Source organism: Rhinoraja longicauda, chromosome 19, assembly GCF_053455715.1.
Source record: "Rhinoraja longicauda isolate Sanriku21f chromosome 19, sRhiLon1.1, whole genome shotgun sequence".
Classification (NCBI taxonomy): domain Eukaryota; kingdom Metazoa; phylum Chordata; class Chondrichthyes; order Rajiformes; family Arhynchobatidae; genus Rhinoraja; species Rhinoraja longicauda.
Window position 1 is genome coordinate 31,160,269 of NC_135971.1, and position 25,311 is coordinate 31,185,579.

At 44.6% G+C, this 25,311-nt stretch overlaps 1 protein-coding gene across 1 annotated transcript; it reads right to left on the reverse strand.

Moving 5' to 3' along the window:
• LOC144602758 (E3 ubiquitin-protein ligase TRIM39-like) lies at nucleotides 1–25,241 on the reverse strand. Its single transcript, XM_078415893.1, has 6 exons — nucleotides 24,762–25,241; nucleotides 18,635–18,730; nucleotides 15,660–15,890; nucleotides 11,712–11,734; nucleotides 4,905–5,023; nucleotides 1–2,141 (listed from the first exon to the last, which is right to left on the reverse strand). The coding sequence occupies exons 1-6, from the start codon at nucleotides 25,173–25,175 to the stop codon at nucleotides 1,618–1,620; spliced, it is 1,407 nt and encodes a 468-aa protein (XP_078272019.1). The 5' UTR covers nucleotides 25,176–25,241; the 3' UTR covers nucleotides 1–1,617.
• Between the last annotated feature and the right edge of the window lie 70 nt (nucleotides 25,242–25,311).

The window sequence follows — 25,311 nt, forward strand, 5'->3', positions numbered from 1 at the left end:
AAGAAACAACTAATTTTTGCAAGCAATTATCAATTAAAATTAACTGAAATGGAACAGGCAGTTCTAAAGAGGCATATATTTTGAATTGATTGTATTATAAAATGATTGTTACCAAATTTGAAAGAGACGAATGCAACTAATATTATGTAGTTATTGATAAATCTGTTCATAGTTTACGTTCAATTGATGTATAGTTCCTTCACGTGCAGACATAGGTTTTTTGAGTGACAAATGAAACAGTCACTTGGCAAGATTTTCAGTTAATTTTGCATCACAGTCACCAAATTTGATAACATGAGCAAACGCTAGGGAGAAATTAATTTGTAGATTTATTTGCTCATGTCAAATTTCAAAGCCTTCCTTTGAAACTAATATGCTAACCTATGAGGAGGATTTTGTAGCCAGTTTAAAGTGGACATTTGGTAGGTTATCAGAATGAACTCAGAATTTACAAATGAAATATGGAGAAATGTGATGTTTCATTTAGTTTAGAGATATAGCATGTAAACAATCCATACCGATCACGATCAGCCATACACTAGTTCTATCCTACACACAAGGGACAATTTAGAGGCCAACCTACAAACCTGTATGTCATTGAGATGTGGAAGGAAACTGGAGCACCTATGCGGTCACGGGGAGAGTGTACAAACTCCATACAGACAGCACCCGTAGTCAGGATTGAACTTGGCTCTCTGGCGCTGTAAAGCAGCAACTCTACCACTGCTCCACTGTGCCGCCTGTGATTCATTTGGACAAAATGTAGATTAAGTTGCAGGTGATTTATTGAATTGAATGATACAGCTTGGAAACAGGCCCTTCGGCCCATAGAGTTCATGCCGACTTGTGATCACCCGTTCACATACGCTTTGGAACATAGTGACCACAATATCAAACGTTCTAAAAGTCTTCTTCACATTAACTTTTTATAATTGGCTTCAAAGCCTCTTCTAACTAGCCTGTGAAATCTCCTTCACATTAACTTCTTATAATTTGCGTAGAAACCTGAAGATTTGCTGATATTTTATCAGCATTCCAGAATTTCGTGTATATTTAAGTTGAGAAAAATAGGAATAAATGAAGATGGGTAAGCTCAGTGTTAATTGGCCAAAAAGATGGGTAGTGAGGGCAAGTTTAACACATCAGTATGTGGTAGAGATGTTTGGCTCAGGAATGTTTGCAGATAGGGACATCGACATACTAAAACTGTCGTTTGTTTGTTTGATTGTTCCTGAACTACAGCCAAAACGTTACACGATAGCGTGACAATTGTAGGCCCACCTTACTCACCGTCGTCCCTTTGGTGCTAATGGAAGAAGTTTCATTGAAATCGGTGTTATATTTTTTAAGTTATTCACATTTTAAAGTTTAAATCTATCTCCTAGGGAGGGAGGGGGAGGGGAGTGTAGGGGGAGGGGGGGAGGAGAGGGTGCTGCACCAATGCAGGAGAGATTTGGGCCTCAACAGGTCCACTTGGTCTTAGATATCTAAAGATGGAGTTTACAGGTCATTGTTGGAACGACTTATCAGACTCACTGATTAACACTGATAACCCCTGGAGTAGGGCAGTTTCAAGTGTCTCCCCATAAAGATTGGCCGCGCGTTCACCAAATAAACCTATATATGCAAGTGGACTATTTGCAATGAATCAATATTGCAGCCCGTTAAGAAGAAAGGATAGAGTTTCTCCGTGAACTTGTCCGTGAAAGTGTACAGATGTGACATGTAATCGGCATTGTACAGTGTCACCTGGCCAGCCTCATAGTTCAGGTAGACGCCCAATCTCTGGGGTTTGACTGGAACAGGGAGGGCAGTACGTGGTGAAGACATAGTGGTATATTCCTCTCCCAGACGCCACAATACCCAGGCTCCGGATTTCTGCTCCGGTGTGAACTCCGCTTTCCTCGGTACCGATGCCTTTACCACTCCCACACTCCACATAGTGTTCCTTCCGACCTCTACCTCCCAGTAGTGGCTCCCAGTGTTGAAGCCCTGAGAAGCCAGGACACCGTGCCACTGCACAAATCGCTCTGGTCTGTCAGGGACCATCTGTTTAGCACCGAGTCTGATGGCTGTCAGGTCACTGGACAGGATGAGTCTCGGATGCGCAGTGTTCGGATTCAGCTTCAGTTTGATCGGGACTGAAGGGGAGAAAAAGGTCTGCATGGTGAATTCACACGATTTGCCAATCAAACATTTTGACACATTGCTCCCCCTCTCCCCATTCGTAACAAGGACAGAGTCCCCCTTGTCCTCGCCTTCCATCCCATCAGCCATCGCATACAACATATAATCCTCCAACATTTTCGCCACCTCCAACAGGATCCCACTGCTGGCCATATCTTCCCATCTCCACCCCTTTCTGCTTTCTGCAGAGACCATTCCCTCCAAAACTCCCTGGTCAGCTCGTTCCTTCCCACCCAAACCACTCCCCCCCCCCCCAGGTACTTTCCCCTGCAACTGCAGGAGATGCAACACCCGTCCATTTACCTTCCCCCTCGACTCCATCCAAGGACCCAAACAGTCTTTCCAGGTAAGGCAGAGGTTCACCTGTACCTCTGAGGATGTAACTAGGATAATTGACGGGGGAGAGCAGGTGGATGTGCTATACCTTGACTTTCAGAAAGCTTTTGACAAGGTCCCACATAGGAGATTAGTGGGCAAAATTAGAGCACATGGTATTGGGGGTAGGATACTGACAATGTGATCATGGATCGAAAATTGGTTGGCAGACAGAAAGCAAAGAGTGGGGATAAATGGGTCCCTTTCAGAATGGCAGGCAGTATCTAGTGGGGTACCGCAAGGCTCGGTGCTGGGACCGCAGCTGTTTACAATATACATTAATGACTTGGATGAAGGGATTAAAAGTACCATTAGCAAATTTGCAGATGACACAAAGCTGGGTGGCAGTGTGAACTGTGAGGAAGATGCTATGAGGTTGCAGGGTGACTTGGACAGGTTGTGTGAGTGGGCGGATGCATGGCAGATGCAGTTTAATGTGGATAAGTGTGAGGTTATCCACTTTGGTGGTAAGAATAGGAAGGCAGGTTATTATCTGAATGGTGTCAAGTTAGGAAAAGGGGACGTACAACGAGATCTGGGTGTTCTAGTGTATTGGTCACTGAAAGAAAGCATGCAGGTACAGCAGGCAGTGAAGAAAGCCAATGGCGGCACGGTAGCGCAGCGGTAGAGTTGCTGCTTTACAGCGAATGCAGCGCCGGATACTCAGGTTCGATCCTGACTACGGGTGCTGCACTGTAAGGAGTTTGTACGTTCTCCCCGTGACCTGCGTGGGTTTTCTCCGAGATCTTCGGTTTCCTCCCACACTCCAAAGACGTACAGGTATGTAGGTTAATTGGCTGGGTAAAATGTAAAAATTGTCCCTAGTGGGTATAGGATAGTGTTAGTGTACGGGGATCGCTGGGCGGCACGGACTTGGTGGGCCGAAAAGGCCGGTTTCCGGCTGTATATATATGGTATGGTATGGTATGGTATGGAATGTTGGCCTTCATAACAAGAGGAGTTGAGTATAGGAGCCAAGAGGTCCTTCTGCAGTTGTACAGGGCCCTAGTGAGACCGCACCTGCAGTACTGTGTGCAGTTTTGGTCACCAAATTTGAGGAAGGATATTCTTGCTATTGAGGGCGGAATGGCGGGACTGTCATATGTTGAAAGACTGGAGTGACTAGGCTTGTATACATTGGAATTTAGAAGGAAGAGAGGGGATCTTATCGAAACATATAAGATTATGAAGGGTTTGGACACGTTAGAGGCAGGAAACATATTCCCAATGTTGGGGGAAGTCCAGAACCAGGGACCACAGTTTAAGAATAAGGGGTAGGCCATTTAGAACGGAGATGAGGAAAAACCTTTTCAGTCAGTGAGTTGTAAATCTGTGGAATTCTCTGCCTCAGAAGGCAGTGGTGACCAATTCTCTGAATGCATTCAAGAGAGAGCTAGATAGAGCTCTTAAGGATAGCGGAGTCAGGGGGTATGGGGAGAAGGCAGGAACGGGGTACTGATTGAAAATGATCAGCCATGATCACATTGAATGGTGGTGCTGGCTCGAAGGGCCGAATGGCCTCCTCCTGCACCTATTGGCTATTGCATTTTTCGTGGTCATCTTAATATAGGCCAGATATTCCAAATTATTCCAAAATTCCAAATTATGAAATTATGAAATTCCAAATTCCAAATTATGAATTGAATTTAAATGACACAGTTTCCATCGTGTGATATGAAGCTGATAGCAATGCTTAAACTGATGGAAGGCAGAGATAAGGTAGACATTCACAACCTTTTTTCCCAGGGTGAAAATGTTGTGGACCACAGGACGTGGCTTTAAGTTGAGAGTGATGAAGTTAAAAAAATATGTATGGGGCATGTTTTTTTAACACAGAGGATGCCTGGAGCATGTTGCTGGATGAGATGGTGGAGGCAGACACCATAGTGTCTTTTAGAGAGGTGCATGGATATGCAGAGAATGGAGGTATAGGTTTCAGGTAGAGGAGATGAGTTTATCTTGGCTTCATTGTCGGCATGGACATTGTGGGCTGAAGAGTCTGCTCCTGCACTGTACTGAACTCTTTAAACTGTTAGTTCAGGCCCCAGGATTACCAGCCGTGTTACATATCTGGTGTATCCCTACTGAACCTGTGGGCTGGCCTGGCCCAAATGTGTAGGAAGGACATGCAGGGGCTAATTTACACTGAACTTAGACACAAGAAGCTGGAGTAACTCAGTGGGTCAGGCATCATCTCTGGATAAAAGGAATAGGTGACGTTTCAGGGCGAACCCGTTCTTCAGACTGGACCAAATGTGTCAATTTTTCCTCACAACTCTATCAAAATCATTTCCATATTTCAAACACCATAATTCCTCGACTCTACCGGAAGATAAGTTTACCTGGATTAATTAGCTTCAGCATCCGTTTCCACAGGCTGAACTGAAAGGGGCCGCTGAAATCATCTTGACTGAGGTCAATGGAAACTCTGGCGGGTCTTTGGAACTGCATGTTTTCACACCTGTGTTGGGAATAAAAAGTATCGCTGAGATGCAAAAATAGAATGATACACCATATTTGTGATCTCACTTTATATACTTGTCAGCACTGCCCTCAACTTCTGACTTTTCAGAGACCACTATCCAAGACTTAGGTCATAGGGAAATATGAACAACATATATAAGAAATATATAAATCAAGCTATTCTATGTGTTGATTGGGGATAGTTATTGACCAAGGAGGAATTCTCAGTTGGTTTTTATAGTATTCTGCAAGGGCTACCTCAGAAAGCAAATGGAGACCTCAACCAAAAGGCAACACTTCTGATAGTATTGAACTCCCCGTACTGCATCCCAAATCCTGGACTTTCCACTCAGCACTTTAATTTCATGTTTCATGTATCTTGTGTTTTATGTTGTATTTTGCTGGCAGACCAATTTCTCTCCTGGGATAGGTAAAGTTCAATCGTATTGTTTCATATCTCATCCCTTGCACATGAAGCATTGGTTTTTATTATCCATTGCTAGTAGCTTAACAGCCACCAGCTATTAACCTTCTCCATGGGTAATGGATATTCCTTCTGAACTGTGTGTGTGTTAGAGGAATTAAGTGTGAGGATATTGGAGCGGGTGTGGAAAAGATGCACAATAACAGTGCTTTGGTTACATTGATTAGAAGGACTAGAGCCTCAGGGGCTTCCCAGGTAACGATTGCATGACCGAGTGAAAGACTGGTTGCATGCAAATCCTCCCTTGCATTTTCAATTGATTTTTTAAGCCAGGAATAGTTTTAGAGATATAGTCCGGAAACAAACCTTTTGGCCCACCAAGTCCACACCAGCCATTGATCACTCGTTCACAATTGTTCCATTTTATCCCAATCTCCCATCCAGTCCTTACACCCTTGGGGCGATGAACAGAGGCCAATTAACCCTGCCCGTCCCACTGAGTAACTCAGTGGGACCGACAGCATCTCTGGAGTGAAGGAATGCATGGCGTTTTGGGCTGAGACCCTTCTTTAGACAATTTGTCTGAAGAAGGGTCACAACCCGAAACGGCACCCATTCCTTCTCCCCAGAGATGCTGCCTGTCCTGCTGAGTTACTCTAATATTTTGTGACTATCTTCGGTTTGAACTTGCATCTGCAGTTCCTTCCTACAAAGAGAAAGTACATGCTCCCCACAGCCAGCATCCGAAGTCAGGTTCAAAACAGGTCTCTGGCGCTGTCAGGCAGCATCTTTACCAGCTGCACCATAGTGCTATCCTCAGCAATAATAAATAAGAATAAAGCAATACACCTTGCACTTTAAAGATACAGTGCGGGAAAAGGCCCTTCGGCCCACAAGTCCATGCCGCCCTCCGATCACATTAACACTATCCTGCACACTAGGGATAATTTACTATTTTACCAAAGCCAATTGCAAACTTGTACATCTTTGGAGTGTGGGAGGAAACCGGAGCACCTGGAGAAAACCCACATGGTCACAGGAAGAATGTACAAACTCCATACAGAAAGCACCCATAGTCAGGATCGAACATGGGTCTCTGGCGCTGTAAGGCAGCAACTCTACCGCTACACCACTGTGCCACCCCAATAATGAATTTTTCATGGTATTCATTAACTAATGGATCCAATGTATATTCGATTTGTTTGATCACAGGTAAAATTAGGGTTATTATTCAATGATTCTAAAGAACTATAGCAAGTATATTGTGAGATGGCCATGGAAAATTACTGTTTCTGACTTGCTGAATAATCGACTTACAGACATTTCTGAAGAATGAAGCCTTTACATAAGCTGGGAGAAGAGAAGGTTGAGGAGAAATGTAATTGATTATGTGAAGTAATGAAGGGTCTGGATAGATTTGATATTGAAGGACTGTTCACATTGGTGGAAGGGTAAAAGATTATATGCAACGGGTATACAATGTAGAGGAAGAGTACTAAGAACATCATAATGAAAAATGATTCTAACTTCCACACCAGGCACAGCGGTAGAGTTTCTGCCTTACAGTGCCAGAGACCCGGGATCGATCCTGACTATGGGTGCTTATCTCTATGGGGTTTCTATGTTCTCCCTGTGACCTGTGTGGGTTTTCTCCGGGATCTCCAGTTTCCTCCCACATTCCAAAGACATACAGGTTCATAGGTTATTTGGCTTCAGTAAAAATGGTAAATTGGCCCTAGTGTGTAGGATAGTGTACAAGGATCGCTGGTCGGCACGGGCTGAAGGGCCTGTTTCCACACTGTATCTCTAAAAGTCTAAACATGTCTCAGCCTGCACAACCACCCCTGCCTTTTGGACATCCCTTGGCAGTTCTTCTGATGGACATCATTTCATTCCAAACTAAACTAAACTGCTGGCATGTTGTCCAAATCTGGAACATACGGATGCAGAATTGGTGGAGACATGTTTCACTGCAGTCTTTGAGGGAACTGGACAAACATATTCTGGAAGGAAATTTGTAAGGTTGCAGAGAGAATTCCAGTAGGTGGAACTAGTGAAAAATAGAAACAAAAAAGGCAGTAGACCATTCAGCCCTTCATGCCAGCATGCCATTCAATATGATCATGGCTGATCATCTAAAATCATTACCACATTCCTGCTTGTTCCCAATATCCCTTGATTCCTTTAGCCCTATGAGCTAAATCTAACTCTCTCTTGAGCTAGAGATTGGTAGGTGCTGTATGATGTTGTGGAAATTACGGAGACAAGGCTGCAAGAGGATCGGAGCTGGGAACTGAATATTCAGGGTTGTACGTCCTATCGAAAAGACAGACAGGTGGGCAGAGGGGGTGGGGTAGCTCTGTTGGTAAGGAATGAAATTCAGTCCTTTGCGAGCGGAGACATAAAATCAGAGGATGTAGAGTTATTGTGGATAGAACTGAGAAATTGTAAGGGCAAAAAGACCCTAATGGGAGTTATCTACAGGCCAACAAACAGTAGCCTTGATATAGGGTGCAAGTTGCATCAGGGGTTAAAATCGGCATGTAACAAAGGTAATGCTACGGTGGCTATAGGAGATTTCAATATGCAAATAGACTTGGGAAAATCAGGTTGGTACTGGACCCCAGGAAAGGGAGTTTGTAGAGTGCCTCCGAGATGGAATCTTAGAGCAGCTTGTACTGGAGCCTACCAGGGAGAAGGCAATTCTGGATTAGTGTTGTGCAATGAGCTGGATTTGATAAGGGAACTCAAGTTAAATGAACCATTTGGAGGTAGTGACCATAATATAAGTTTTAATCTGCAATTTGAGAGGGAGAAGGTAAAATCAGAAGTGTCAGTATTGCAGTTGAACAAAGGGGACTATGGAGGAATGAGGGAGGAGCTGGCCAAAGTTGACTGGAAAGGGTCCCGAGCAAGGATGACGGTGGAACAGCAATGGCAGGAATTTCTGGGAATAATTCAGAAGATGCAGGATCATTTCATTCCAACAAGGAGGAAAGATTCTAAGGAGAGTAAGAGGCAACTGTGGCTGACAAGGGAAGTCAAGGACAGGAGAAGAGAAGACGTATAACATAGCAAAGATGAGCGGGAAGCCAGAAGATTGGGTAACTTTTAAAGAACAACAGATGTTAACTATAAAGCCAATACCGGGAGAAAAGATGAAGAACGAAGGTAACCTAGCCAAGAATATAAAGGAGCATAGTAAAAGCTTCTTTAGGTATGTGAAAAGGAAAAGATTAGTTAAGACAAATGTGGGTCCCTTGAAGACAGAAACAGGTGAATTTATTATGAGGAAGAAGAAAATGACAAACGAGTTGAACAGGTACTTTGATTCTGTCTTTACTAAGGAAGACACAAACAATCTCCCAGATGTACTAGGGGACAGAGGGTCTAGGGTGACAGGAACTGAAGGAAATTCACATTAGTCAGGAAATGGTGTTGGGTTGACTGATGGGACTGAATGCTGATTAATCCGCAGGGCCTGATGGGCTGCTTCCCAGGGTACTCAAGGAGATGGCTCTAGAAATTGTGGATGCATTGGTGATCATTTTCCAATGTTCTATAAATTCTGGATCAGTTCCTGTGCATTGGAGAGTAGCTAATGTTATCCCACTTTTTAAGAAAGGAGGGAAGAGAGAAAACAGAGAATTATAGACTAGTTAGCCTGACATTGGTAGTGGGGAAGATGCTGGAGTCAATTATTAAAGATGTAATAGTGGCGCATTTGGGTAGCAGTAAGGATTGTCCAAGTCAGCATGGACTTACGAAGGGGAAATCACGCTTGACTAATCTTCTGGAATTTTTTGAGGATATAATAAGTAAAATGGACAAGGGAGAGCCAGTGTATGTAGTGTAATTGGGCTTTCAGAAGTCTTTGATAAGGTCCCACACAGGAGTTTAGTGGCCAAAATTAGAGCACATTGTGGTAGGGTATTGACATCGATAGAAAATTGGTTGGCAGACAGGAAACGAAGTGAAGGAATTAACAGGTCCCTTTCAGAAAGGCAGGAAGTGACTAATGGAGTGCCGCAATGCTCGGTGCTGGGACTGCAACTATTTACAATATATATTAATGATTTAGATGAAGGAGTTAAAAGTAACATTAGCAAATTTGCAAATGACACAAAGCTGGGTGGCAGTGTGAAGTGCGAAGAGGATGCTATAAGGATGCAGGGTGACTTGGATAGGTTGGGTGAGTGGGCAGATGCATGGCAGATGCAGTATAATGTGGATAAATGTGAGGTTTCCACTTTGGTGGCAAGAACAAGGCAGCAGATTATCTGAATGGCATCAGATTAGGAAAAGGGGAGGTGCAACAAAACCTGGGTGTCCTAGTACATCAGTCACTGAAAGTAAGCATGCAGCTACCGCAGGCAGTGAAGAAAATTCTCTGCCTCTGAAGGCAGTGGAGGCCGATACAAAGATGCATTCAAAACAGAATTAGATAGAGCTCTTCGGGCTAGCGGAATCAAGGGATATGGGGAGAAGGGAGGAACGGGGTACTGATTGTGGATGATCAGCCATGATCACATTCAATGGCGTTGCTTGCTCGAAGGGCCGAATGGCCTACTCCTGTGCCTATTTTCTATCTATCTACTGTATGTTTGTTTCCATGAAAACATCCAGCGAATTGGCCTCCACTGCCTTCTGTGGCAGAGAATGCCATAGATTCACAACTCTCTGGGTGATAAAGTTTTTCCTCATCTCAGTCCTAAATGGCTTACCCCTTATTCTTAAACTGTGACTCCTCGTTCTGGATTCCCCCAACATCGGGAAATATTTCTCTGCATCTAGCCTGTCCAATCCTCTAAGAAATGTATATGTTTGGATAAGATCCATTCTCATCCTTCTAAATTCCAGTGAATAGGAGCTCAGTCGACCAATTCTTTCATCATGTCAGTCCCGCCATCCCGGGGAATTAACCTGGTGAACCTACGCTGCACTCCCTCAATAGCAATAATGTCCTTCCTCAAATTAGGAGACGAAAATTGCACACAATACTCCAGGTGCGGTCTCACCAGGACCCTGCACAACTGCAGCAGGACCTGCTTGCTCCTAAACTCAAATCCTCTCGCAAAGAAGACCAACATGCCATTAGCTTTCTTCACTGCCTGCTGTACCTGCATGCATACTTTCAGTGACTGATGTACAAGCATACCCAAGTCTCTTCCTAATCTGACACCATTCAGATAATAATTTGCCTTCCTGTTCTTGCCACCAAAGTGGATAACTTCACATTTGTCCACATTATACTACATCTGCCATGCATCTGCCCACTCATCCAACCTACCCAACGTACCCTGCAGCTTCATAACATCTTCCTCGCAGCTCACACTGCCATGCAGCTTTGTGTCATCCACAAACTTGCAGATGTTACATTTAATTCCCACATCTAAATCATTAATATATATTGTAAATAACTGGGGTCCCAGCACCGAGCCTTGCAGCACCCCACAAGTCACTGCCTGCCATTCTGAAAAGGACCTGGCAATTCCTACTTTCCTTCCTGTCTGCCAAGCAGTTCTCTATCCATATCAATATCCTACTCCCAATACCACGGCCTCTAATTTTGCACACCAATCTCTTGTGTGGGAACATGCCAAAGGTTTTTTGAAAGTCGAGATGCACGATATCCACCGGTTTTCCCTTATCCAATCTACTTGTTACATCCTCAAAAAAGTATGTGCAGGCAGATAAAGGTTTGTCTTGGCATCATGTATGGCATACACATTGTGGGCTGAAATGCCTGTTCTTGTGCTGTCTGTCTCCTTCCATCTAGATCCCTCCCTTTTACTTTGCATTTCACCCATCCTCTCTTCTTATCTGACACATATTTGTTGCCTTTTTATCTCCAGCCTGTGTCACTTATTCCACTGCCAATAAAACCCGCCCCCAAACTGTATCTACCCATCACTCGCCAGGCTTTGTCCCGCCCACCACTCCTTCTCAGCTTTCTCCCTGCTACTACAATCAGTATGAAGAAGGGTCCCGACCTGAAATGTCGCCTGTCCATTCCATCTACAGATGCCGCTGAGTTCCTCCACCACCCTGTGTTTTGATCAAGATTTCAGCATCTGCATTTCCGTGTGTCTCCTGTCTTTGTTCTGGATTTCCAGCCCCTAAAGTTTTTTGCTCCAATGAACCCAAGTATTCATTCACTTTGCCTGCAATCCGTATCCAAAAATGCAAAGGACTACAGGTGGAATGGGTTGCATTACAGAATATATAATTGTCAGCCAAATATGGACAATAATGCACTTACCGGCCAAGAATATTTTTAATATCCTGAAAGAGAGAAGATTGTTTTAGTTTTACTTTTTAATTGTAGAGATACAGCAGAGAAACAGGCCCTTCGACCCACTGAGCCCACACCGACCAGCGATCCCCGCACATTGACACTATCCTGCACATACTGGTGACCAATTACATTTAAACCATGCCAATTATCCACAAAATTGTGCGGCTTTGGAGTGTGTGCGGAAACCGAAGATCTCTGAGAAAACCCACGGAGGTCACGGGGAAAACGTACAAACTCTGTACACAGTACCCGTCGTCAGGATCAAACCCGGGTCCCTGGTGCTGTGAGGCAGCAACTATATCGCTGAACCACCAATAAAAGGGTGGGCCTTTTATTACAATATTGCATTACATAGATCTGTCAGAAACTTAGACAATGGTAAAAATGCATTTCCAATATTATTGTGTAAAAACTGCAATTTGACTTTACAATGTCACAAGATTTGGACACAGAATAGTTTCAATACCGAACTCATAGTTCGAAATTCTCGGTGGAGGGCATGTCGATAAAATAGCAGCATTTAAGTGGCTTTTAGATAGGCACATGTATATGCAGGGCATGGAGGGATATGGATCATGTGCAGGCTGAAGAGATTAGTTTAACTTGGAATCATATTCAGGTGTGAGATTGTGGGTTGAAAGGTCGGCTCCTGTGCAATGTTCCATGTTCTATGGTCTATTAACAGGAAAAACTGTTAAAATTGAAGCTCACAGACCTATGAGGAAATGATTCTTTGGTGCAATAAACCTCTATTATTTCACGATGTGACTATTTGGAAGTCCTGATGCATCCAATTTGCCACATCACTTGTTGATTTCCCTGTTCCTTTTAACACACCAGGATCTTAGTCGCCACTGATAGACACAAAATGCTGGAGTATCTCAGTGGGACAGGCTGCATCTCTGGAGAGAAGGAATGGGTGACGTTTCGGGTTGAGACCCTTCTTCAGATTGAGAGTCAGGGGAGGGGGCGATACAGAGATAAGAAAGTATAAGGTGTGAGAACGAGACATCAAAGGGGGTGGAGATGAAGGAAAATGTAGAATAGATCATTGTTAGCGATGAGAAGGTAACAACAAAGCAAACAGAGATAAAATGTAATCAGCGACAGTCAGACTGGTTGGAGTACTGGGAAGGGGGAGGGATGGAGAGAGAGGGAAAGCAAGAGTTAATTGAAGTTAGAGAAGTCAAACTATCTCCGGTTTAAACTAGCATCTGCAGTTCCTTCCAACTCTTAGTTGCCATTCTTCCTTCAGCATTCTGGTGCTAAAGTTCCACACTCACAGAGCAGCACAGCACAATACTGGAGCAGGCCCTTTGGCCCACAATGCCTGTTCCAAACATGATGCCAAGATAAACTAATCTCATCTGCCTGCACGTGACCATGACGTGCCTGTCTAAAAGCCCATAAACACCAGTATTGGTCCTGCACCCACCACCACCACCCCTGGCCCTGCATTCCAGGCACCAACCACCCTCGCCTGCCCCACACATCTCCATTATATTTTGTCTCCTCACCATCAAGCTATGCCCTCTGATCTTTCATATTTCCACCATGAGAAAGGGTTCTGACCGTCTACCCTATGGCTCTCTTAATTTGATCTACTTACAGCAGTCCAGAGAAAACACCGACAGTCCAGAGAAAACTATTCAAGTTTGTCCATCTGAGAATCTATGCTATTAGCTGATATAGTCAATTAGAGATATTGTATTTTGTTGTAGTAAAGATGGTTTCTTTTGTTGTTTTTGCTAATATAAAATGAATGCTTATTTTCAGTGGAAAGCAGTAAGATGGATGCTTGTGGCAGAAATGTTATCCTTGGGAACAGAATGTGTTTGTCCCTTTACGAATGATAAGGAGTGTACAGAAGAGGTGGGGCTATTGTCCTTAAGTTACTCTCCCACTGCTCTGTCTGACTGTGTGAGTGCTGTGTATTGAAACGGTAAAGCAAGGTCGTGCAGCTGCGAGATTGCTCGTCTATAGAGATAAAGAAAGTTTCTTTCTTAATAACAACTCCTTATATGGGTGCGTGTGAAAGTAGGAAAAATTTTGAATTCACTCTAGGTAAATTGATGCGTTTCCCCAAAAGCATGTGACTTATATTAATGGTTGGTTTCTGAGCATGTGACCTGTATTAATGATTTTGTTTTCTCTGTAGCTATGGGAATTGTATTAGATTTGTAATTGGTCCTTAATTTTATCTGTTACGCCCCTTTTTCCTTTCTGTATAAAAAAGTAAACAATCGTGGAAAAGTGGTTCTTCCCCTCCCCTGAGTTGAGATCTTTTCAGACACTAGTGTTGTGTCTGGAGATCCTCTCGGGAAGAACCCCATGGTGGAATAAATCTGATGTGCTCATCCAGTATTAAGTGTGATTATTCAGACTGAAGGTAAAGAACTTGATTTAACACATCCTCTTCTGATACTAATTCCCTGTAATCCAGGCATCATTCTGGTCAACATCTCGTGCATTCTCTCCACGGCCTCTACAGACTTCTTATATTGGGGTGTCCAGAACTGCACACAATACTCCAAATGAGGTCTAACCAAAGTGCTAAAAATCTGCATTGTGTCTTCCTGACACTTATACTCAATGCCCAACTAGTCTTTTCCTTTTCACTGGCTTGCAGAACTTGAGTCTAATATGATTCTGTGTGCTGATCGTGCTTGTGATGGTGCAAGAAGCAAGATTTTCATTGTATCTATCCCTCACTGTATGTATTCATATGACAATAAGCTCAACTTGACTTAACCAGTCTCCCTTAAAACTCACCTGGGCCCCACTCCCCATGCTTCCTTGAAACTTGCCTCGTTCTACTTCCAGTGCTCTGTTTAAATGTACCTGGTTAACTGGAATAGACTCTAAAAACTGGAGTAACTCAGCGGGCCAGGCAGCATCTCTGGATGAAAGGAATAGGTTTTGGGTCGAGACCCTTCTTCAGACCGAGATTCAGGGGAAACGAAAATGAGAGATATAGAAGGTACATAGAAGAAATGAATGAAAGATATGCAAAAAGAAACGATGATCAAAGAAAGGTATAGCCCACAATGGTCCATTGTTGCCTGTGGGGTAGGTGATAACGAGTTAACTGGAATGTTTATTGTTATTCTACATATCATCTGTAAGCAATGATTTAAAACAGTGCAAAACACAAAGTGCCTGAGGAATTCATCAGATCATGCAGCATCTGTAGAGGGGGAAAGGAAACATGATGAATTGGGTCAGAACCTCCTCGGGACTGGTTCAGACCTCAATAGTGTACATAGTGCTGTTATAACTCAGCAGGTCAAGCAGCATGTTTGATGGTGCTATTATAACAGCAGGTGAAGCAGCATGTTCAATGGTGCTTGACCTGCTGAGCTATTCAAGAACTTTGTATCCTCTTGTGGAAACCAGCATCAGCAATTTCTTGTTTCTACATTAATTAAGTGTGTTGGAGTATTAATGAATATGATCCAAGATTCTGGAAAAGCTGCGATATTTGTTTAGAGTTTAGAGATACAGCGCGGAAACAGGCCCTTCTGACCACTGGGTCTGTGCCGACCAGCGATCCTCGCACATTAACACTCTCCTACACAAACTTGGGACAATTTACATTTCTACAAAGCCAATTAACCTACAAACTTGCACGTCTTTGGAGTGTGGGAGGAAACCAAAGTTCTCGGAGAAACTCTACACGGTCACAGGGAGAACGTACAAACTCCATACAGCCAGCACCCGTGGTCGGGATCGAACCTGGGTCTCTGGCGCTGTAAGTGCTGTAAGGCGGCAACTATACCGCTGCGCCACCTATTCTGGGACTGGTGCTGCCAAAGTTCTGAATGTGGACTGATGGAGTTCTCTACTGTACATTGGGTTTTAGAATCTGAATGGTAATGGCATCATGTTTCCCATGTAAACAATAGACAATACCTGCATAAACTCTGCATCTTCCAGACTCAGATTTTCTTGCATGTCCAAGATTGCTTCCTTAAGTGATGCATGCTGTTCGGAGATGTTCTTTAGATTTTCATCTTTTTGTTGCAATATAGCATTTTGCTTTTGCTCCAGTAATGTTTTCAGCATTTTCTCTTCCTGGTGCAGAAACTGGTGCAGTTCTTCGAACTTAGATTCAATGTTCTTCTGCAGAGCCGCAGATTCTTTCTGATGGAATAAACAACAGGTGGATTTACCCAGTGCAAGGTGAGAAGTGCATGGGTCGTGGAGCACAGAACAGGAAACAATACAACACAGGAACAAGCCCTTTGTTCCACCATGCCACAGCTGAACATTATGCTAGGTTATAACTGAAAACACACACCTCCAGATTCAGGGACAGTTTCATCCAGCTGTTTCCACGCAACTGAACCATCCTCTCACGAACTAGAGACGGGTTCTGACCAACCATCTACCTGATTGGAGATCTTTGAACTATGTTTAATTGGATTTTACCTTTCTTTTTATTTTAGAGATACAGCGTTGAAACTGGGCCTTTGGCCCACCAAGTGTGTGGTAACCAGTGATCACCCATATACTAGCTCTATCCTACACACTGGGGACAAATTACAGAGGCCATTTAACCTATAAACCTGCACATCTTTGGAATGTGGGAGGAAAAATCTTTAAGGTGAGAGGAGCAAGTTTAAGGGAGATGTGCAGTCCAAGTATTTTTATTTACACAAAGGGTGGTGAGTACATGGAATGTGCTGTTGTAAGGGGGGGGGGGGGGGAGGGGGAGGGTGGTTGAGGCAGATACATTAGAATCATTTTAGAGGCTTTTGGACAGGCAAGTGAATGGTGGGATATGGACAATGTGCAGGCAGATAAGAGTTGGTCCTGTCATTATGTTTGGCAGACATTGTGGGCCAAAGGGCTTGTCCCATGTTCTGGGATGGTGATGGTTTGACACTGTGGTGCAGATTCAATCTCCTTGTTTACAGTAGGCTGTGTTGAAAAGGTTCATTAACTTGACATCATTAAAAGGAGTTGTATTATATGGGAAGTGAATAATGTTCTGAGTGGAGTTGTTGTCAGGATATGTTGTAGGAAGGAACTGCAGATGCTAGTTTAAACCGAAGATAGACACAAAACATATTTCATTATCTCAGTATCACCCTCTCCCCGATTCAGTCTGGGCGGCACGGTAGCGCAGCGGTAGAGTTGCTGCTTTACAGCGAAGGCAGCGCCGGAGACTCAGGTTCGATCCTGACTACGGGTGCTGCACTGTAAGGAGTTTGTACGTTCTCCCCGTGACCTGCGTGGGTTTTCTCCGAGATCTTCGGTTTCCTCCCACACTCCAAAGACGTACAGGTATGTAGGTTAATTGGCTGGGTAAATGTAAAAATTGTCCCTAGTGGGTGTAGGATAGTGTTAATGTATGGGGATCGCTGGGCAGCACGGACTTGGAGGGCCGAAAAGGCCTGTTTCCGGCTGTATATATATGATATGATATGAAGAAGGGTCGACCCAAAACGTCACCCATTCCTTCTATCCAGAGATGCTGCCTGTCCCACTGTGTTACGCCAGCATTTTGTGTCTGTCTTGTTGACAGGATACTTTCTCTGGTTGTGACAATCTAGAACAGGATAGATTCAGCCAACAGCTTTACCTACTGAAGGAGGGAATGAAGAAAGAAATCTGAGGAATGAGCCTGAAGAAATGTCCTGATCCAAAATGTCACCTATTCATTTTGTCCGCTGATGCTGCCTGATTCCCAGAGCTCCTCCAGCACTTTATGTTTTGTTCAAGATTCCAGCATCTGCAGTTCCTTTTATCTCCAAGGGAAAGGGAATGATTTTTGTTTGCTCAAAGGTTTGTGAGCCTCTGGAACTCTTCAGACTGGAGAGATGTCATAGATGAATTGATGTAATAGAGAGAAGTCAAAAGTTATGACTAGAAAGGTGGACAGGCTTGATGGAGCACATGGAGGTACAAGGAAGTGCAGATACTGGAATCTTGAGCAAAGTACAAAGTGCTGTAGGAAATATACATTGCATGGGATCCAAGGAAAGAAAGCTGAATGGATAGAAAACTGGCTTCATGGAAGGAAGGAGAGGATGATGGTGGAAGGTTGCTTTTCGGACTGGAGGCCTGTGACTAATGGTGTGCCATGGGGTTCGGTGGTGGTCCCATTGCTGTTTGTCATTTATAGCAAAGATGTGGATGAGAACATACATGCAGAAGGGAAAGAATTAATAGGAACCCGATGGGTTACTTTTTTACACAACGGGTGATAGGTGTATGGAACGAGTTGCCTGAGGTAGTAGCTGAGGCAGGTACCCTTGCAACGTTTAAGAAACATTTAGACAGGTACATGGATCAGGTAGGTTTAGAAGGATATGGGCCAAACACAGGCTGGTGAGACTAGTATAGATGGGACATGTTGTCCCGTGTGGGCAAGTTGGGCTGAAGGGCCTGTTTCCACGCTATATGACTCTATGAACTGATCGGTTCAGGAACATCTGTGAAAGGAATGGACAAACAGCCCGAAACATTGCTTATCCATTCCCTGCAGTGATGCTTACTGACCTGACCCACTGCATTACTCCAGCACTTTGTGTTTTGATGGAGCACTTGTCTGATTCCTGCTCCCTTCCCTACGCTTCTCATGCTGTGTAGTTGGAGAAAACATCGGGCCTTTCAATTAAGGCACAAGAAACTAAGGATGCTGGAACCGTGAGCAAATGATCATTGTGATCTTTGGTATGGAATCGGAGGAAACAAAATATTACAACAGATCAAATATATAATGGTGTGAAAGGCACGGAAATTAAATATTTACCTGGTGCTAGATTGAGTCATTATCTCACATGCATGACATTGGACCGCCACACTAGTTTGTACATTAACTGTTTCGTTTCCCATCTCAACTTTGCTTTGGTGTGGGACCTTTAAACGGCCCTTCGTACCTTCAGTTTATTTACATCTGCTTCTTCTTCATCCTGACTTTCACAGCAATTAAGCATGTGTTCACTGAGGGACTCTATTTCTTTCCGTAGCATTCCCTGGAACAGAGAAACACGCAAAAAAAGTCACATAGGTCTCCTGAAAAAGACGACATTTTTAAAGTCTGTTGTCAATGATCTGGAAGATCAACCCCGATTATAGTCTGGCTCAGCTGGCAGAGCAGCCTCACAGCTCCAGCCATCTAGTTTCAACCTGGTCCACCATGTTTGTCCATAAGGCGTTCTCCTTGTGTGGATTACACCCATTTACTTGTAATTTTTCCCATGTTCCATAAAACAGGCAATCCGGCATGTTTCCAGTGACTCTAACCAATTTCTACGGATGCACCTTGGAAAGCATCATATTAGAATGCATCACAGCTTGGTTTGGCAACTGCTCTGCCCAAAACTGCAAGAAATTGCAGAGAGTTGTGATGTCGCCCAGTCCATCATTCAAACCAGCCTCCCCCTCATCGACTCCATCGACACCATACTTCCTCAGGAATGCAACCAACATGATGAAGGACAACTTCCTCCCCAGTCATTCTCTCTTCTCGCCTGTTGCATCAGTCAGAAGATCCAAAATCTTGAAAGAGTGTATGACTTGCAGGAATACCTTCTCTCCTGCTATTATAAATCTATATAGAAATCATATATAAATCAGACTATTCATCAGACTCTTATAAGCTGTTGGTATGGTCCCGATCACCCAATCTATATTCTTGCAACGTTTGCATTTTTAGAAAATCTGCACTTTCTCTCTAGTGTAGCACTACACTCAACACTGTTTTTTTTTTTCTTTCTTTGCACTACCTGGTAGACCTGTCTCTGGTTTGATTGGACTCATAAATGGTATGACTTGCTTGGATAGCGGGCTGAGCAAATGTTTTCCCTGCATCTCTGTACACTTGAGAATACAAAACCAATACCAAAGGTAATTGTGTTCTGTTTGGTAGTTTAGGATGACACAGTAAATTGCCCCCAGCATACAGGCGAGCGATTGAATCTGGGTAAAATTGATGGGGAAAGTGGAAGGAATAGATTGCAGGGAAAATTATTGGGAAATAAGGTCGCTCTTTATGCTGGCATAGACAGTGGGCTGAAATAGGCTTTACCTATATCATCAGGATAAACAGAATTGGAATTTGGTAGTGGTATAGGTTCATTATTGTTATGTGTACTGAGATGCAGTGAAAAACATTTGTTTGTGTTCTATGCAAAGAAATCAGGTAATACTGTACATGAACACAATCAAACAAGAAACAAGTATAACAGTAAGAGCAAAGAGAAAATACCAGAGTGCAGAATATAGTTCCCAGCAATGGAGCATAACAGATCCATAGATAAAGTCCAATGTCCGCAATGAGTTACGTTGGAGAATTGGGACTGTACTCTGGCTTCAGATAGGATCTTTCAGAAATATGGTAAATATGACAGGGGAAGAAGCTATTCCCTAGTCTCGCTTTATTGACTTTCAAGCTTCTGGATCTTCCGCTTGATGGGAACGGGGAGAAGAGGGAATGACCATGGTGGAAAAGGTCCTAGATTTTGTTGGCTGTTATCCCGTGGCAACGCAGATAGAGTGTCATAGTCATTGAATCTTGCAGCGTGGAAACAGGCAGTTCGGCCCAATTTGCCCTCACCAGCACTAGTCGCACCTGCTTGCGTTTGGCCCATACCCCTCTAAACCTGTCCTATCCATGTACATGTCTAAATGTTTCTTAAACGTTGCAATAGTACCTGGATCAACGACGTCCTTTGGCAGCTCATTTCATACACCTATCACCCACTGTGTGAAAAGGTTTCCCTATTAAATATTTCCCCCCCACTTTAAATCTATGTCCTCTGGTTCTGGATACTCCTACTCTGGTTAAGAGACTCTGTGCATCCACCCGATCTATTCCTCTCGTGATTTTGTACACTTCTATAAGATCACACCTCATCCTCCTGCGCTCTGTGGAAAAGAGTCCTGGCCTGCTCAGCCTCTCCCTAAAGCTGAGGCCCTCGATTCCTGACAACATCTACATAAATCTTCTCTGCACCCTTTCCAACAGTGTATGATGGGGAATGTGGCCTGTGTGATGGCCTGGGTGGCATCCACAACTCTCTGCAATTTCTCGCTGCTTCAGGCAGAGCTATTCCCAAACCAAGCAACGATGCATCCCGAAAGCCTAATTTCTTCAGTGCATCTGTGGAGGTTAGTAAGAGCCGTTGGAGACATGCTGGATTCCTGAGGAAGCACAGGCATTGCTGTGCTTTTTTGGCTGTAGCTGCAATGCATCTAGTCAAGGACAGAATTTCCATTCATAATTGGAGTGACAATTAAAAAATGGGTGAACAGAGATGGAAGGGATAATCTAAGAATGTCAGAAATTGGAACAGATTTTGTTAACATGGCTCCCTGTGTCCTTCACCTGACGACCACACACTTCCCTTCCCCATTCTCATGGTCCTCGTCTCTCTTAGGGGCAAATTCTCTTTTGAACGTATTTAACGACCTTTACTCCACCACTCTCTGCAGTAGACTATTCCAAAGATTCACCATCCTCCGTGGAGAAGTTTCTCCTCTTCTCCATCTAAATGAGGAACTGCTCGTTCTTGAATAATGACCCTGTTTTTAGATTCCACCACAAGGGAAATCAACTTCTCAACATCTGTCTTGCAAATCCCCCTCATAACCTTCCATGTTTCAACAAGGTCACGTCTCATTCTTCGAAGCAGCAACGAATACAGACCAAACCTACTCAACCATTAGTCATAGGGAAAACAGGTAATGTGAGCAATCAAACAATATGCATTATCTGGGCTGTCTCCAATGCAAGTTATGTTCTCCTTGAAGGGCCTGTTTCCCTGCTGTATCTCTAAACTAAACTAAACTGCAGATGTTAGAATCTTGAGTAAAACACTGCTGGAGGAACTCCGCGGGTCGGGCAGCATCTGGGGAAAGAACTAACAGATGGATTTTCCGGTTGGGTCTGGAGAAGGGTTCAGAATGTTGTCTTGATGGGTGGGTATTACGTATAAGGAGTGGTTGTTTTCCCCAGAATGCCAGCAGGTGAAGGGAGATCCCACAGACGTTTATAAAATAATCAAAGGCATAGGATAGGGTGGACAATCAGAACATTTTCACCACAAAAGGTAGGAAATGTCAAAGACTAGAGGCATAACTTTAGGTGAGAGGTGCAAACTTTAAAGGAGATGTACATGGCAAATATGAAAGTGGCTTTTAGGAGACACACATTAATATATGGGGAATGACATGGATCATATGCAGGAAGAGATTTGTGGATGTAACCCTGTATGTCACACAGACCACACTCCCCACCAATGACTCCATCTATACTTCAAGCTGCCTCGGAAGAACAGCCAAATTAATTAAGGATCTTTCCAAGCCTGGTCATTCCTTCTGCTCCCTGGTCCTGTCAAGCAGAAGATTCAGAAGCTTGCAAGAGTGCACCTTCAGAGTCAGAAACAGCTTCTTCCCCTCTTATTGCACTTCTGAATGGTCCTTTCAAAATCGAGGCAACAGACCTGATTTTCTATCATACCTTATTGCAGGCTTTGGATCTTTTCTGTGGAACTGTTGCATTGTTCAGTTTAATTTAGTTTAGTGATACAGTGCAGAAACAGGCCCTTCGGCCCATCAAGTCCGCACTGATCGGCGATCCCTGTACATCAGCACTATCCTACACACGAGGGACAATTTACAATTTTTACTGAAGCCAAACTAACCAACAAACCTGTACATCTTTGGCTTGTGGGAGAATGTACAAACTCATTACAGACAGCACCCATAGTCAGGATTGAATCTGGGTCTCTGGCGCTGTAAGGAAGCAACTCTACCGGTGTGCCACCATTGCCACCCCTGATTGTAAAGCTGAGAAATGATATTCTGCACTCTGGCATCTTTCTCTTTGCTCTGGATTTTCCTCTTGTGTTTGGCTTGATTCTATTCTTTTATAGCATTATCTGATTTGATTAAATAAGCACGAAACAAAAGCTTCTCACCGTACCTTGGTACGTGTGTCAATAATAAACTTGAACCAGAGAAGATTAGTTATACAGCGTCATGGTCAGCATAGATATTGTGGGTCAAAATGCTTGTTCCTGTGCTCTATTTTTCTATGTTCTATGAAACTGTGAGGATCAGTTCTTGCCCTGTGCTTTTCTGTCTATATACTAAAACTCTCGTTTGTTTGTTTGTTCCTGAGTTACAGCCAAAACGGGACACGATAGCACGACAATTTTAGGCCCACCTTACTCACCGTCGTTCCTTTGGTGCTAATGGAAGAAGTTTCATTGAAATCGGTGCTATATTTTTAAAGTTATTCACATTTTAAAGTTTAAATCTATTTCCTAGGGAGAGAGAGGGGGAGGTGGAGGGAGGGAGGGGGAGGATAAAGGGGTTCAGGGGGATGGATTGGGGGGAATGGGAAGAAGAGGGGGAAGGGGGAATGGGGAGAGGGGTAGGCGGGAGGAGAGGGTGCTGCATCAATGCAGGAGAGGTTTGGGTCCAACGGGTTCACTTGGTCAAGTATTCTAACGTTGTGGGCTGAATGGCCTGCTCTAGTGCTGCGCCGTTCTATGTCCAACGACACTGTGGGCTGAAAGGTCTGCTCCTGTGCTGTACTTTCCTATAATAAGACACAAAGTGCTGGAGTAACTCAGCGTGTCGGGCAGCATCTCTGGAGAACATGGATAGGAGACCGAATCAGGAACATCGCAGTAGATTAGGTTCGGGGAGGTGCATGTGAACCTCTCTCTCGCTTGGAAGGTCTGTTTGGGTCGCTGGAAGGAGTGACCTTTTGATATTCAATGACATAATGGGCTGCAGGGCCTATTTCTGTGCTATATTTTTTCTACATTCTATGACTCTGTGGGCTGAAGTGACAAGTCCTCTGCCATACCTTTCAATGTTCTACGGCACAGTGGGTCACAGGGCCTAATTCTGTGCTGTTGTGTATTCTATGACTGTGGGCCAAAGGGCCTGTTCCAGTGCTGCACTATTCTTTATTCTCTGACAGAGTGGGCCGAATGGCCTGTTCCTGTGCTGACTAGGCTTTAGTCTCTGACAGTGTGGGCCGAATGGCGTGTTCCTGTGCTGTTCTAGTCTTTATTCTCTGACAGAGTGGGCCGAATGAACTGTTCCTGTGCTGTACTTTTCCATATTCTATGACACTGTGGGCCGAAGGGCCTGTTACTGTGCTGTACTTTTCTATGTGCCATGACAGTGGGCCGAAGGGCCTGTTCCTGTGCTGTACTGTTCCATGTTCTCTGACAGTGGCCGAAGGCTTGTTTCTGTGCTGTACTTTTCTATGTGCTATGACAGTGGGCCGAAGGGCCTGTTCCTGTGCTGTACTTTTCTACCTTTTATGGCACTGTGGGCCGAAGGGCCTGTTACTGTGCTGTACTTTTCTACCTTCTATGACACCATGGGCCGAAGGGCCTGTTTCTGTGCTGTATTGTTCTATGTTCTCTGACAGTGGGCGGAAGGGCCTGTTTCTGTGCTGTATTTTTCTACCTTCTATGGCATTGTGGGCCGAAGGGTCTGTTTCTGTCCTGCTCTGTGAGGTGGGTGAGGACTGGGTGGACAGAGAGGCCTGTCCCTGTCCTGTTCTGTGTGGTGGGTGAGGACTGGGTGAACAGAGAGGCCTGTTCCCGTCCTGTGCTACTCTCTCTCTGTTCTGTGTGGTGGGTGAGGACTGGGTGGACAGAGAGGCCTGTTCCTGTCCTGTCCTGTGCTACTCTCTCTCTCTGTTCTGTGTGGTGGGTGAGGAGGTGAACAGAGAGGCCTGTTCTGTGGTGCTCTGTGTTCTGTGTGGTGGGTGGGTGAGGACTGGGTGGACAGAGAGGCCTGTTCCCGTCCTGTCCTGTGCTACTCTCTCTCTGTTCTGTGTGGTGGGTGAGGACTGGGTGAACAGAGAGGCCTGTCCCTGTCCTGTTCTGTGTGGTGGGTGAGGACTGGGTGAACAGAGAGGCCTGTTCCTGTCCTGTGCTACTCTCTCTCTGTTCTGTGTGGTGGGTGAGGACTGGGTGGACAGAGAGGCCTGTTCCCGTCCTGTGGCAGTTCACTGTGAGCGCGGTGTCCCACCTTATGGAGTTCAGCGGCCTCGCCAAGCGGGCTGGTGGAGTGGCCGTGGTGATGGCGGGACGTGGCACACACCACACAGATCGGCCTCTGGTCATCGCTGCAGTAAACCTTCAGCCTCTCGTCGTGCTCCTGGCAGCGGAGCTCCGTCTGAACCACCGCCTCGTCCACTCTGAGCTTCATTACATTCTCCACGATGTTGGACACGAACCGGTTGTGTCTGAGCGTCTTGTCGGGCAGCAGCGCCCGGCACTGCGGACAAGTGGCCGGCCCTCGCTCCGACTGCCAGTGCCGGACGATGCAGGTCCGGCAGAAATTGTGGCCGCAGTCTATGGTTACAGGCTGGACAAAGAACTCCAAGCAGATGGGGCAAAGCGCCTCATCTTTCATGGACTGTAGCACGTCTATACTCGCCATTACTGCTGCCCTCTCCGGGTCCCGGGCGCTTAGTTTCACTTTCGCGCTGCTGCAAAGTCGGCGATTTCCGGGTACGTTTCTTTGCACAAATCTTCAGATTTCAAAGATGGACACAACAACGCTGGAGTAACTCAGC